General features: G+C 44.7%; 1 protein-coding gene across 1 annotated transcript in view; it reads right to left on the reverse strand.

Annotated features, from left to right (window-relative positions):
* Positions 1 to 317: 317 nt before the first annotated feature.
* PANX1 (pannexin 1) overlaps positions 318 to 15,769 on the reverse strand; it is a 38,837-nt gene continuing 23,385 nt past the window's right edge. Inside the window, exons 3-5 of the mRNA XM_060104446.1 lie at positions 7,726 to 7,949; positions 6,016 to 6,674; positions 318 to 5,462 (exon numbers count right to left, since the gene is read on the reverse strand). Coding sequence (XP_059960429.1) covers positions 5,380 to 5,462; positions 6,016 to 6,674; positions 7,726 to 7,949 — 966 coding nt within the window. The 3' untranslated portion in view covers positions 318 to 5,379. The remainder of the gene's footprint in view (positions 5,463 to 6,015; positions 6,675 to 7,725; positions 7,950 to 15,769) is intronic.

Here is a 15,769-nt window from a genome sequence, read left to right on the forward strand (position 1 = left end):
GGAGGCAGGCCAACCCATGTTTGGCAGTATACAGCCTCTCTTCCTGCCTCTCCAACCCCAGGCAAACAATTCCCAATCAGAAAGCATCTGGTTTCTGCTTTAGAAATTCCAGAATCTGTGGGCCCTTCATCAAGGACTTTTTTCCTTTAGTTACTGACAACTGGATTTTAATATGTGCCATGAAGCCTACTGAATTTTGTGTATCCAGCAGAGATGAATGTGCCTCAAGACATTTCAGAACTCAGCTTCTGCTACACCTTCCCTGAAGAGAAGGCGAGAAATATTAAGACACATTTTTCATTAGAAAAGAAGTTTTATTTAGGTAGACAGGACAGTGCAGAACAAAAACACTGTTTCACTTTTATGTATAGACACAGCAGCCTTGATTTGCAGCCTTTCAACTCTCCTTACACAGAAGTCAGCATGCTCAGAATATAGGACGTGGACAGCTGACTTATGTGGAAATATGAAATATAACAGTGATAACCACCCAAATGCAGAGCTTTCAAGGTTCTTGGTTTTTTTTAAAGGTCATTTTCTAAGACCGTAATTTGTTCCCATCCTTCAACCTCTGTGGAATAGAAACCAATCATTCTTACCAAATGACATAGCAGAAAGAACATACTTATTTTTCTTTAGAAGTTTTGAAGAAATGCAGTCATTAGAAAGAATTTACGCCTAGAGCACCACATTATAGAATACCATGAAATTGTCATTCTGGTGCTTTAAAAAGAGCCAACTTGTTAAAGAGGAGCAGATGGCTTCAGTTTTTGTAGGAAACGCTTGTGACATTGTGGAATTCTTTTTTTTTTTTTTTTGCGGTACGCGGGCCTCTCACTGTTGTGGCCTCTCCCGTTGCGGAGCACAGGCTCCGGACGCGCAGGCTCAGCGGCCATGGCTCACGGGCCCAGCCGCTCCGTGGCGTGTGGGATCTTCGCGGACAGGGGCACAAACCCGTGTCCCCTACATCGGCAGGTGGACTCTCAACCACTGCACCACCAGGGAAGCCCAGACATTGTGGAATTCTTTCTTCCTCTTCTGGTGGGGCAGGGGGAGGCACTCAAGGCATAAGAAACTTTTATAAATTTCAGGAACTTGAAGAACAATGACCAATCAAACCGCATGCTTTAACTGACAAAGTATTTTTACAGCTAAAAAGAGAACCCAGAAACAATACATTTCACCTAAAGCAGGCAGGACAAATCAATCACGGATTACTATCTATTATATTCCACAAATGACACAATATCACCTTTGCCAACCTTTTTCGAAGGTTTCACTTTACTTGTGAAAAATAGGGCGAAAATGCCAATGACTGCCCAGAAGGAGCCATTTCATCCCAGTGCCATCAGATGAAACCTCAATTACTCACAATTACACATTTCAACATCCCTTTTCAAGAGGTTATTTTGGGAAATTACCGAGACAAGGACCTTTATAATTTCAACTGCCTTAATCATTGCGAGGCAACGCTGAACTTGTATTGAACTTGGAAAGTGATCACAACTTACTCCACAATAAAAAGCTAAAAATCGTCACTACTTACATGCAGAAACCTATTCATTTGCAGAACTACTCCTCTCTCCACCAAGAGGCCAAATGAGCCTCCCCTCCCTTGCAGAGGACCATTTGCCTTTTAAAATCAAATTACAGTTGCCCACAAACTAGGATTTATTATAACGGTGTGTTCATTTATTCAAATATTTACAGAATGCCTACTACACGCCAGCCATTGTTTTTCAGGAGCTTGTGATATAGCAATGGGTAAAAGCTCCCACCCTCCTAGATCTTCGATTTATCCTGGAGATAAGCAAAAGAAACCAACACGGACACATTTTAAATGCTGTGCAACAATCCACTTCTAAGAGCTGAACAGTTCTCACAGGGCCAATGCCCACGGTGCCCTGCCATCCCACCTTAGCTCATTTTTGGAAAGGAGAGGGTACTCAGAACAGGAAGGAAGCTTCCACACATGAAACACAAACATGCAACCAGACCCGCCATACAATGGGACGTTTCTCGCATTCTCCCAGGACGACTACAAAGTAGGACAAAGCATCTTACAGGTCAGGTGTATGCCCTCCCTCCCCACATTCCAGTGAGGCTGGCTGCACAGAGACAATGACTTGGGTTTGGAATAAGATCACTTCTGGTGGCCAGAGAGAGAATAGCAGTCCATGCCAGCTGCCTGATCACTTCAAGCTACTGCTCCCACCCCACCGGCTCTTTTAGTTGACTTTTTCAGTCTGACTCTAGGAAATGATGTCAGTTACTCAAAGGGGACGACAGTTCATTCAAAAGTGTGCAAACGTGGTTTCACTAAGTAAATGTACAGCTGAGACTTACTGTCGAAAGCAGAAGCTTTCCACAAGGGCCACGGGAGCCTCCCTGCTGTGCAGCTCGGTCCCCAGGCATTACAGCACAGCTTCTTAACCTGGGGTGCGTGGACCACGATGACCCTTGAAGGTGTATGTAGTGTTGTGTGTATATCTGAGGAGAGGGCCCATAGCTTTAAAGAATATACTTACAAGGGGGGTTTGTAAGCTCCCAAAAGTTTAAGAGCCTCCATATTAGAGGGTCTCTGCCTGTCCCTTGGTGAAATTAAATGTGGAGCTGGACACTGCTGTCAGAACCATCAGTCCCAGCCCCAGCTGTAACGCTGGTGTTACAAGTCTGGTTTAGAGGCCTCGTGGTGGTTTGTTAGGAAGATACAGGCCAGAAACAAAGTCAGCAACTACTGGCGGTGGTCACTGAGGATCTGTCTGCCCCCTTTTGTAAAGCAATGATGACTCCTCATCCTTGGAAATCTGCCACCTCAAAAGTAGTCCTCCCTCTAAGCCAGCAGTGGATGGAGGAGTTAACTTTCCTAATAACACTTTTTCTCAAGCCCAAATGTATGATCAGACATCCACATCAGACTCTTAGTGCCATGACTATTCATGGACAGCATCAAGTACCCCAAGGCTTGGGTTCCCCAAACCCTGCAAGTAAGGTACAAAAGGTGATTGGAGCACTTTCTGTTCAAAATCACCATCTGTGTTATTGTTTTGTTTAAGCTTCAGCCTGGGGGATACGTGGCTAAAGAACCTCTGGGAAGAACTGTAACTAGACTCTCGAAACCATCAGCTACAGAAATGATGGGAAAGAGAAAAACAATATGGTGTCTCCTGAGAACACAGAGCATTTGCTGGGAGTTTTCTGGAAGGGCCTTCAGTGTGGTCACTCTTCCTTTAGATACCTGCCTCTGTCTTCACTGGCTTTTATTAGTCTCTAAACTCCTCAAAGATGAGAACCTGCCTTATTCACATCCTTATAGCCAGTCACTAGCGTGATGTCCGGGACGTCATAGATGTTTTTGGAACTCAGAGAGTAGGGATGGGGGGATGCAGAGGTTAAGGGCTCTAATTAAAGAATTACATGTGACAGGTCTTAGAGAGTCCCTGGTCTCCTAAAATAATGTACCTACTTTTACCACTTCAAACTATAAATTAGGGGCTATCTATAAAGAAGTTGAGGCTTTTTGAAAAAAAAAAAAAGGATAGCACAGAAAAATATATTTCAGAAAATTTTCAAATTATAAAAAGAAACCAGTGTAGAGAACTGCATATAACATCCCAGATATAGTGATATAAAAATGCAGCAAAATTAATAATTTAGGTTACTGACATTTCTAAGTCACACTATTATTCAATGGTAATGAATATTATGCAGTAAGAATAATTTAAAACACCGATTGCATCCTGGATATTTATCATTAGCTTTCCATCTCAGAAACCATCACAGAAGCACAAAAAAAATCTGCTTTTGTGAATATTCTGAAAGGTGGAGAGCAGCTTATGTAATTAGATTAGGTAAACAACTGTCCCTAAGAGCCATCCATAAACTTTGAAGCTCCTGAGGATTATTCACTAAGCAATGTATTAACTTTCTAAGAATAAAAACAGGGAGGTCCACAGATGTCATTTTTAAGAATTTTGTATAAAATGTAAACATAGTTAGGATCTATTTACATGATCAGAATTGGAAAAAGGTTTTTGATATTCTGGGTCAGCCTTAAATGTTTATGAAACAATGCTTGGGTGATACACTATATACCCATTTGTAACATTTATTCTATAATTCCCCATCAATGCTAGAATGTTCTTCCCGAATGGCCTCAATTTTGACATCACACGATTCTAAATTTTTTGTGTGTGTGTGGTACGCGGGCCTCTCACTGTTGTGGCCTCTCCCATTGCAGAGCACAGGCTCCAGACGCGCAGGCTCAGCGGCCATGGCTCACGGGCCCAGCCGCTCCGCGGCATGTGGGATCTTCCCGGACCGGGGCACGAACCCGTGTCTCCTGCATCGGCAGGCGCACACGATTCTAAATTTAAACGAATTTTTAAAAGATGTTCTTAAATATAAATAAACTGCGAAGTTGCTCTGGCTCCAAGCACACCCATGTGGCAGATGTCATTTATACGTTCTGATTGTAATAGGCAAAATGTCCCTCACTTTAAGCCTTCTGTGTTCTGTGAATTTGTTTAAGTAACATCCTGTCTCAAATGCTTTTGACTACAGAGGACTTCCCTGCAGACAACCTCTTCCAAAGTGATTGGATTAACTTGTTCTGTATGCTCAGCTTTCCCCACTGGGCTCTTTCAGAAGCATTCTCTCCTGTATGGAAGTCACAATATCCTTTCGATGCTATCTTATTAACAAAGTTCTCAGCCAGAGCAGCACTTGGGTCCGCTGCCCTTTGCAGCCGAGGGCATCACATAGTGGTTAGAGGACCTCAGTTGGTCAAGGTTGACAGGTAGCAGGGTCCAGAGCCCGGTGTACGACAGTCGAGTCTCCGGCAATTCTTCTAATGTAGGATACTGCCAGGAGCAGATCCACCTATGGGTCCACAGTCAGCGAGTGAATATTTTTCTCATCCAACGGTCACTAGGACATGGACAAGATTCATATTAAATTATACCCTGACATGTTTATTATTATTTCATAAAAAAAACCCAAAAAATACTCCCAAAGTCCTTGCTTTCCAGTAGCTCTGAGGCTCATTGCACCATCTGTACATAAAGGTGTTTTTCTCTGAGGCACTAAAAGGTCTGTTACTCTTACTAGGATTAGTCTTTCCACTTTCCGTCTGACGATGACGTACACATCTACGTTTGCTGTGGCTTACTTGTCTCCACGTTGTCTCATAGGAATTGCATGAACCATCCTCCACAACGTTTTGTTGACCATCGTTTTCACCAGGGACTCAGTAAGACATACTCAGTATCTCTGCTGAGAACCATCTACTGTGAACCAGCTGGGTACCTGCCAGAGGTTCTTCAGCCAAAATGAATCCCATGTTGCCCAGGTTGCTGATCTGAAGTTCACGGGAAAAAATCAACAGCAAGAAGTATCCAGAAGTCTCTGTCGAGCATTCTGCTCTCCATTATTTATTTTCGTTCCATTGTGTACATTCAAATCTGTCAAAACGGAAAACAAGTATTTATGACAGAAGTCCTTCGGCAGGACCCGTCGGCACTAATTAACTTCTGCTATAAATCTACCTCCTGGTCTTTGCCTTACCCAGTTAAAATCAGCCTCATTGCAGAGCAGCTGAAGTTGGGTCAGGGCGACAGTTAAATCAATAAACTCTCAGCCCCTTTTGTAAGCGATGGAGAATGACAGACAAGACGATCAGCAGTATAGGAAGAAAAGCCAGTAAAGCAAGATAAAAATTAGCAAGAATGACATCAGAGAAGAATGCTTGAGCAAGAGATGGAGTATGAGAAAGACAGAGAATGAGGAGAAGGAAGACAGCACAGCCCAGAGAAAGCACAGATGCTTTCCTTTGGAAATTTGGGGCAGCACCAAAGCTTTCCCCTCTCTCTCCCAGCACTGAGGGGTTTCACCTCAAACCACACCAGGAAAAAAACCAGTGGTGGGCAGGGGTAAAGACTGTCAGTCATTCATAAAAGGCAGCTGCAGAGGTGCTCTGCGGGCTTCCGCAGCTGCCACCCTGAGAGCTAAGCCTACCTTTGAGATCTGCCGTCTGGTCCCCCTGCTCCTCTGCCGTCATCTCCACGGGCTCAGGATTTTTGCCATCAACCACGTCCATCTTGATCATGCCAAGGTTTGTCAGAAGAAGCATGGGGTCAATGCCCTGACAACTGCTTTTAATATTCTCCAGAACCTTAAGACACTTGTACGACTTGAGTTCACTAATATTCTCCTCCAAGAAAAGAATGTAGAGGCTCAAGTCGTTGTACCCTTCTGACTTGAAATGCAGAACATCAAAAGTGGGCAGGATTTCATACACTTTGAGAACATCCGTCTTCTGTCGGAATGGAACAAACAGCGTGTAGACCACCAGGGGAGCCAGCACGACATACACCACGAGGTTGATGAAACTGAGCAACTGGAAGATGCCGACGGCAATGAGTTTGCACTGGAACCGATCGGGGACAGAGCTGTCATTTTTCAGGATGCCAGATTTGATGTTGCAGATGAACTCATCCGAGAGGGAGGAGAGGCTAAAGTAATAGCCCAGGTAGACGCCTGCTAACAGTATAATGCTGAGTGACAGCACCCGACAGCTGATGTACTTGACAATTAAAGTTTTGGAGTTTTTCTTTGTCTTTAAGTACTGCTCCACAATTGGGTACTTGAAGTGGCTTTCCGATATCTCCCACAAACTGAAAAGAAACAAATAAAAATAAGTTAAACCCTTAACCAAGACTGTCAAATAGAAACACATTCAACAGTATCACACCGAAAATCTCCAATGCCTTCCCTCCCGTACTTCTCTACCTGTAACTTCACTAGAGTACCAGGGAATAAAATAAGTTCTTTTTTTTAAAAAAAAAAAAAAAGAAGGAAAAGCAATAATAAAACACTTTCCCCCCTTAATATTTTAAGGAAGGTCTAGTTCATTAAATGTTCTACTTGCAAATTCTTAGAACAACTCCGGGCACCTAGTGAATGTTAAATGTCTGTTAAATAAATTTGCTAGTTCTTATTCTGCTGCGGTTTTTTTTAACCTATATTGACCATTCAAATGTCTAGAATAAGGTAAAGAAAATCGTTCTAGCCTAACCAGAACACATATGCCTCCTAGAGGCGAGCAGCAGAAGGCTAACAGCTGTGTGGGCGTGGGTTTAGCCTGCGGGCCCACAGACCGGGTCCAGGTCCCAGGTCTCCCACCTAAAGCTATAAGACAGTGTTTTTACCTAGAAAAAAAAAGGGGGGGGGGATAAATAAATGTCATTACCTGTAATGATGTTTTGAGGATGAGATAATGTAATTTAGAAAACTCAAGTGTCTGAGCTATTAATATTACTGCTATTGTCAATAACAAAAACCACAGCAAGAATGTGAAAAAAGCAAGGCGCTGTCTACTTGTTCCCCATTTCCCTCACATCTGTTCTCTGTGCTCAGGGGCCTCATAATCCTCTGTGCTTCTCCATGAAGGGGTAGGCCAAAGCAACCAGCGCTGCATTTGAGAACATGAGACAGTGATGCTTCACTCCATAAGGGAAGGACTCTTGATGTGACGACAGGTGCTGGGGCAGACAGGTGAGGGTGAGATTTGGGGCAGTGGGCCTTCCTGGCTCCCAAAGGGGGTCACCAGGCGGATGACAGTTCCCCATGTACTGGTGGTGAGAACCCTAAGCCCAGATGGGCAGGAGAAGGGCTGCTAACTCATATCCCAAATCCTGATGGGCCAGCTGCTGGGGGCTAAGTTACCTTTGCCCCAGGTTCTCATTAACTTCTCGAGCTGGGCAGGCACCGTCTCTCAAGTCAAGGTCACGCACGCTCTTTGCAGCTCTAATTGCGCGGTTGTAAACTTTGTCAAGTTCTTCCATGATAAATTTCAAATCTGAGCAAAGATGAGGAACAGCTGCGAAACGCCAGAACAGGGAGGGAAGGTACAGCAGGATCGCCACCAGCAACAGGATGTAGGGGAAAAACTGAAAAATAAGAGAGCGAATCACGGGATCAACAGACCACCCCCTGAAGTAACCATGCTAAGCACTGCTAGCGGTTTTCTCATTCTGACACAAAAGTGCATGCCCACATCGCTTGTGAAAGTCAGGCTCCTTACCCAATAACTACTTCTTATGGCTAAATTCACCTGTCCAGGTAATACGTGACACTGGTAACTACCTTTCCCCTCCACTTCGATAGACTTTAATTTGAAATCATTGGCAGCTAGCTACATGGTGACACATGGTGTCTCCTCCCTAATTACAGAAGGAAACAAAAAAATAAAATCATTCCCCTGTCCTTTAGAATAATCCCTTGACAAAATCGCAAATAAGGAACATGTAAATGTCACAGTGGCCTCTGGGTTCTTCTTTATTTTTTTTTAATTGCTATGGTTTTAGGAGGTGACTAAGGCTTTTAGAACTCTGTTTTTTTCCTCTCTGGAATTTGGGAGAATGACAGAAATGCATAACGTTGCTCAAAACAAATTAGAAAAATGTTGGCTTCAGTGATCCTGTAATCACCCCATGAAACAGCTGAAACAAGCAGGTAAAATTCACAAAATGCAGAACGGACTTCCATAGTGGACAGACCGTGAGGACGACCCAACATCCTCATTTTACAGCCAGATAATCTCAAGCCTGGAGAAGCCAACCACAATGGGTGACAGTCATGAGGGGAGCAACCCGATCTAGATGTACATTCAAAACAAATGAGAGGGGATTCAGAAGTCAGAGAGAGCAAAGAGCATCCAGTAACCAGGTCTGCAGGGCAGTAAGGAAAGGCTTAGCCTCAGAGAAGACGCAGGAAGCTGCAGCCAGAACAGATCTGAAATTAAACTCAGCTTAGTGGTCTTCGCAGAGAGGTTGCTGAGCCTCTGACCTCAGTTTCCCTATCTATCAAATGGTCGCGTAATACAGGTGTTATAAAGATTAAATTAGATAATTTATGAAAAATGCTTTGCAAGGTGCCTGGCACGTCGTAGGCACTAAAACACAGCAGCTAAAACCAACAGAAAAGCTACTGAATGGGCATGTTATCTTCAATCCTCACAATGACCCTGGCAAAGCCGATGCCGATGGCCTCACTTTGCAAAGAGGACGCCCAGAGCAGTTTCTGGCCACAGAGCACAAAGCTGGTGATAGAGACAGAATATGAAGCTTGACCTTTCTGATCCCAGAACCATGCCTCTTTCACCATAATACACTGAAAATTATTTTACTTCTCTGGAAAACTCCTCCCTACCTTTGGATTGGTCTCTCTCCACAGCTGCTCAGAGCTGTAACAGGAAGAGGCTACGATGGCCTTGAGTTGACACAAAACTCCCACCCCGACCTCTCTGGGAGCCGGCAGCAGACCAAGTAAGAGTGTGACTCTCACTATAGATCAGATGTACAGAAAAGTTGCAAAGATGGTCCAGCGCGTTCTCGAATAACCCTCATCCAGTTTTCCCCTCTGTTGACATCGGACATCTCCATGGCACACTTGTCAAGACGAAGGAACCATCGTTGGCACGTTACCATGAGCTACATTTCAGGCTTTTATTTGGATTTCTCCAGTGTTCCCATTATTGTCTTCTTTCTGTCTCAAGATCCCATCCAGGGTATGCAGTGCATTTTGTTGTCACGTCTCCCTAGACACCTTGGTTCTGTGACAGCTCCTCAGTCTTTCCTTGTTTTTCATGAAGAATAACGTTTTAAAATGCATAAAATACCACATGAATTCGCAAAGGAAATGGATGATGTTGATATACAGCTGTCACAACATTAAAAGACAAATTTGTATGTGCGTCTTTGTCAACACATTTAATGGGATCTAACAGATGGTCCAACAACACAGTAACTCTGAAGTGATGAAGAGTAAAAATTACTCTAAGATAGCTGTGATTTCTGTTGGCGACAGTCGCACATGGCACTAATACCACTATAGATTCTTGCCTACTTACATACATATTTTTTAATGTTAAGTTTCAGCTTGAAGTACATAAAAAATAAAGCTGCCCTGTGTTTTCTTATCCTAGTTCGTGGACTTCCTGATGCTATCATGGAGCCCACTTTAGGAATCCCTGCCCCAAGGGCAAGAGAAATAGCACAAATGGCTCAGAAACTCCGCAAAGCCCTCACCAATGTAGCTGCTTCCCTTTGGGGTTCTGGCATGGGATGGGGTCCTCAAAACTATTAATCCAATTTGCAAAGAGCTGCTACACAATGACACACACAACAGGCTGTGATTAGCTGCATTTTGGCTACATAATTCATAGCTGGCTACACTGAAACGCAGCGTTCCTTCAACCCTAGTCACTCTGAAGGGTGCTCATTAGTATAAAAATTTAATTGCGTGACGTAGAGTTTGTGCTGCTTCCATAACTGAAAGAACCAGACATTTCCTTTGGGAACCACAGAGGGAACACTATTTCTAACTTGGGGCTGTGGAATATGTGTATAAGTCACTTTTCGTTCAAAGCTATTTGAATAATAGCATTTTATCTCGAACTGTTCTTGTGAAGTAGGAAGTGACTGTTTACAGTCTGTAGCAATTTTTCTAACATGCCAACGGTGTAATAATTAGCACCAATGAACGGTTCAACACAGCTCACTGCAATTTGAAAAATGAATGTTTAAAGGTATTACGTGAATGTTTAAAGGTGTTTGCTTTCTTCTAAAATATCCTTGTACCTTGATCACCTCTAGGGGAACATAGTTGAATGCCCTGTTTCTTAGTTTTTCTCCATAGTTAAACCTCTTTTTTCTTTTTCATCAAAAACAAAAAGGTGATTTGCAGTGAATCTGCAGCAAGATGGCTTTAAAATGAATTCAAATGAAATCAGAATCCAAAAAAAGCATTAAATTAGAGTCTTTAAAATCCTTTTGTCCAAATAAGGAACATGGAAAAACTACCGAGCTTTATGAGTACATCTGCTGGATGGGAACGGCTTTGCTTCTAAGCTCTGTCTACTCCCAATTAGTTCTGAGATGCTTGGCGTCTTTCAAAGCTATGATTGCATGATCCTGTACGATGCCCATGTTAGTTAGTGCTGAGCTATTCCAAAGTTGGTGAAGCTTCTCATAGCGAGGTGAAACCAAGAACTTGGTACACTTTTCAGTCTCTGAAAAGAGACTGAAAAGTCTCTTTTTTTTATCTGCCTTAAAATCTTGTTTTGTTTCTGGAAAGGGTTGTAGTTAGAACAACAGACCCTCCAGACGACAGGGACCTTGGAGGGGATCCGTCCCAGCCCCCCTGCATGTTCAAATCCCCTCTAGCTCATCTAAGGCAAAGGAGCATCCAATTAGGACTGAGCGACTCCTCCCGTGAAATGGATGTGATCATGGCTTATGCGATTAAATGCAGATGGGTAAATTCATTCAAAAACATCTCCTGGGCACTTGCCAGGTACCAGGCAGTGGGCTGGGAGCATGGCCCCAAAGAGGAAGTGCACAGTTTGCCCCAGGACCACACAGGTCAGGTGGGAATACCAGCTAATAATTAAATAATCAAAACGTAAAAGTGATGATCACAAAATATGTAGTACTGAGGGAACAGAGATGTCCTTGGGGAGGTGAGGGAAGGCTTTGTAAAAGAGGTAACGTCAGAGCTCTGTCTTAAAGTACAGTGAGGCAAAACAACAGCAACAAAGAACTCATAAAGCACTATTATGGGGACTTCCCTGGTGGCGCAGTGGTTAAGAATCCGCCTGCCAATGCAGGCGACACGGGCTCGAGCCCTAGTCCAGGAAGATCCCACATGCCGCCGAGCAACTAAGCCCGTGCATCACAACTACTGAGCCTGAGCTCTAGAGCCTGCAAGCCACAACTACTGAGCCCATGTGCCACAATTACTGAAGCCTGCAGACCTAGAGCCCATGCTCCACAACAAGAGAAGCCACTGCAGTGAGAAGCCCGCACACCACAACGAAGAGTAGCCCCTGCTCGCCGCAACTAGAGAAAGCCCATGCACAGCAACAAAGACCCAATGCAGCCAAAAAAAAACCCCACTATTATGTTAACACTCAGCTCTCTGTGGCCCTTCACACATCCTCTTTCCTCTGTCTAGAGTTCTTTCTCCTTGTCTACCTGGTGAATTCTCACCCATCCCGGGCACCAAAGTAAATGAGCAAGCCCACAGCTGAGGAAGTAGTAAGAGCTGAGGCTGGAAGGGTGTGTAGTAGGTTGAAAAACTCATGTCCACTCCGAACCTCAGAACACGACACTGTTTGGACACAGAGTTTTTGCAGATGTAACTAGCGAAGATGAGGTCATACTAACTTAAGGTGGGCCCTAATCCAGTGACTAGTACCCCTCTAAGCACACAGTGACACACAGGGGAGACGCCATGTGAAGACAGAGGCAGAGACTGGAGCGATGCATCTACAAGGCAAGGAACGCCAAGGATTGCCGGCCACCACCAGAAACTAGCAGAGAGGCAGGCAATGGACCCTCCCCTCTGAGCCCCATAGAAGGAACCGACTCTGCTGACACCCTGACTTCCAAATCTAGGAGAGAAGACGTTTCTGTTCTTTCAAGCTACTGAGTTTGTGGTCATTTGTCACGGCAGTCCTAGGAAACTCATACAAAGGGGAAGCAGGGACCGAATTGTGAAGCTCCCACAGTATGGGAAGCCGCCGGTGGAGGGCATGATGGGAATTTATTTTAGAAAGATCATTACAGCCGTGGAGAAAGGAAGACACTGGAGAGGAGAGATGAGGCAGGAGCTTACTGCAGCAAAGAGGGGGTAAGTGATAAGCACTAAGGCAGCAGCAGTGGGGAGAGGAAGACAGACTTGAGACTCCACAGAGGGGGAAACACACCTTCTAGTGCCCAGTTGGAAGTGATGGATGGAAAAGGGGAAGAACTAAGGCTAATCCTGGGTTTCTGGCTTACATGGGGGCATGGGTGGTGGTACCAGTAGTTGAAATAAAGAAACAAGGAGGAAAAGATTCACAGCAGAGGGGAGTGAGGCAGATCTGAGAAGATGAGAGTCTGAACGCGAGATACCTGTAGTTAAGGCAGGGGTGGTGGAGGTGTAGTGAAGGCACTGCCCTGGTGGAGGTGTGTCGAACATAACTAAAAAAAAGAAGACAACCTGGCCGTCCTCGCAACTCTGGATTTGGTAGCTTATAGATGGTCAAAGCCAAGAACATGGCTGGGATCGTCCAAGGAGAACACGGAGAAGAAGACAAGAGAACCAGGGAGGACATGAGACCCTAACGTTTAAGGGTCAGTTAGCAGGAAGCAGGTAAACCAAGAACAAATTCCATAGGGGAAGCGATATATAAGGATTCGTGAAAGATGTGGGTTCTTGAATGCATGTTGTTTGGATAGTGATGCATTTAAAGATAACCTCAATTATGGGAAGTCCAATGAGTGAAGAGCTCCCCAGAAAGGCTGATGCATTCCATGGGCAGTTTACAAAGGAGAGAGAATTAAGGGGGTATGTCATTCTATTCTGCACTCAAGGGAAGACACCCAAGGCAGCAGGCTTCGTGCTGGGTGACATTCTGAAAGGGACCTAAAGGGAGGAGAGACCTGTAAAAGAGACGATGGCAAGCAGAGCATTTGTGTGTGAAAGAAGAAAAGACTCCTGTCAATAGAATTAGAACCAAGTTACAAGCAAAGAAAAACCTTCCTAAAGATCTGTACGAATATGATATGGACTATCCTATAAGGCAGGGAGTTCTCTTTCACTGGATCATCTGGGAGGGCTTCAGAGCTCTAGATCAGGGATGGGCAAACCTTTTCCCGCAAAGGGCCAGACGGGAAATGCCTGTGAGCCATATGGCCTCTGTCACAACTAGGCAACTCAGTCATAGTATAAAAGCAGACACAGGTAATAACGTGTAAATGAATGGGCATGGCTGTATTCCAATAAAACTATCTGCAGAAATGGGTGATGGGCTGGATTTGGCTGGAGCATATATGTCAGTTTGCCAGCCCCTGCCCTGGATCTTTGCTTTGCAAAGAGTGGTCCACAGACAAGCACCCTCAGTATCACCTGGGAGCTTGTTAGAAATGCAGAATGCAGGTCCCCATCAGACCTGCTGGATCTGAGTCTATATTTCAATAAGATCTCCAGGTGATCTGCATGCACACAGAGTTTGGGAAACACTGGTTTAGATGAGTGGTGTCTACACTGGAGCCCAAGCTGGCCCAGCAGAAGCAGACACTCCTAAAAAGTAGATAAAAAACCACATTCCTGGCCTTAACCCCACAGGTTCCAACTTGTGTTCTGGATGGGGCCTAGGACCCTGTGTTTTCACACAGATAATGCTAAGGTTTGAAAAACCTCTGGTCTGGAAGCCTCAGAGAACCCCTGCAACTAAGTTTCTGTGAATCCACTTAAAGGAAATATAGCAAGATTTGACAACTCTGTTAATTTTATTTTCTTGTTGTTTTTTGTTTTTGTTTTTCAGTCAAAAACTGGCTTTTCTGTTTCAGAAAGAAATCTTGCCTAACAGTTGCCTACTTTATAAACTTGAACAAAGAGACCAGAACACCCAAAAAAGGCCAGTTGTCAGACAGTCCCAGAGTGCCACCCGCTGGCCCCTTGAATGCACCCATATTTCCACCAGAGACGACTCCTCAAGAGATACTAGAGGCTACTAGAAATAAAGGGAGCGGGAGAGAAAGGGAGGAGAAACAGGGCAGGACAAATGAAAGAAGTAGGTGGGGAGGGATGACAGCATGAATTATACCACTGCCATAAACTACACCAATACATACTTCAATATTACACTGAGTAACTTCTTTGGGGGGAATTTGGGTCTCCTGGTTTTAACTCTGGCATCAGGAGTGCGTTGAGAAGTGTTCACATAAGCCCTGTGCCTCTAACCCCCTCATTGTGAGCACCAGTCAGAATGCTCCTAGAGACCTAAGTCTGGTTCTGATCAGGACCTGCAAGCTACCTCATTCCTCTCCTCCCGTCCATATATGTGTTGTGATCACCCACTGTGGACTGTGCATTGTTCTCGGGGTACAGTGATGAACCAGACACGTCATGGTCTCCGCCTGCATGGAACTTAGAGTCTTGGAAATAAAGAATCCATTAAGGAGAATTAAGGCAAGGAATGACCATATCCCAGGGTGATTCCAGGAAAAGTACAGGCTGCTCTGGGAATACACACCCAAGCAACACAGACCGGGGTGGAGTGCAGCTGATGTTCTGCTTGGCCAGTGGCCCATTTCTAGGATCTGATTGTCTGAGGCAGGGCATGTAGTCTACTGTCTACACAGCAGGCCCACAGTTTTATTCCTGGAAGCTTCCATTGACCCACCTGGCCCTTGAAGCAGTCTGAACTGGCAACAACCCTCAGTCTAGAGGTTTAGAGGAAGCTTCTAGTTGGAAATGATATTTAAGCTGAGAGTGGGGAAATGCATTAGGAGTTCACCTAATGAACTGGAAGTGAGGCTGTGGTGGTTCACAAGGGCCAGAAGGAGACTGAGCCTTGTTAGCCAGAAGAGTTTTGTTTTGTTTTGTTGTTTTAAAGAAATAAAGACATTTCATAGGGACACTGGAGGGTTTTGTTTAGGGAAATGACAGTCAGGCAAAAAAGAACACCTGTGATTATGTGGAAAGGGGTAGAAAGAGAGGAGGAATGACAGCAGCAAGATGGGCAGGAGGACGGCCGCTGCCCGAGGGGCTGGACGGAAGGATGAAGAGTTTAAGAGCTCCTTATGAGAACAGACCCGATGGGGCTCAGTGACTGACAGGATGTGGGGAAGGAGAAAGAGTCAAAATGGCCCTCAGACTTCTGGCTGATGTAACAGGGTGGCTGGTGGTGTCATTAACTGAGCTAGAGGTCACAGTGGGG

This window comes from Mesoplodon densirostris, chromosome 7 (assembly GCF_025265405.1).
Source record: "Mesoplodon densirostris isolate mMesDen1 chromosome 7, mMesDen1 primary haplotype, whole genome shotgun sequence".
NCBI lineage: Eukaryota > Metazoa > Chordata > Mammalia > Artiodactyla > Ziphiidae > Mesoplodon > Mesoplodon densirostris.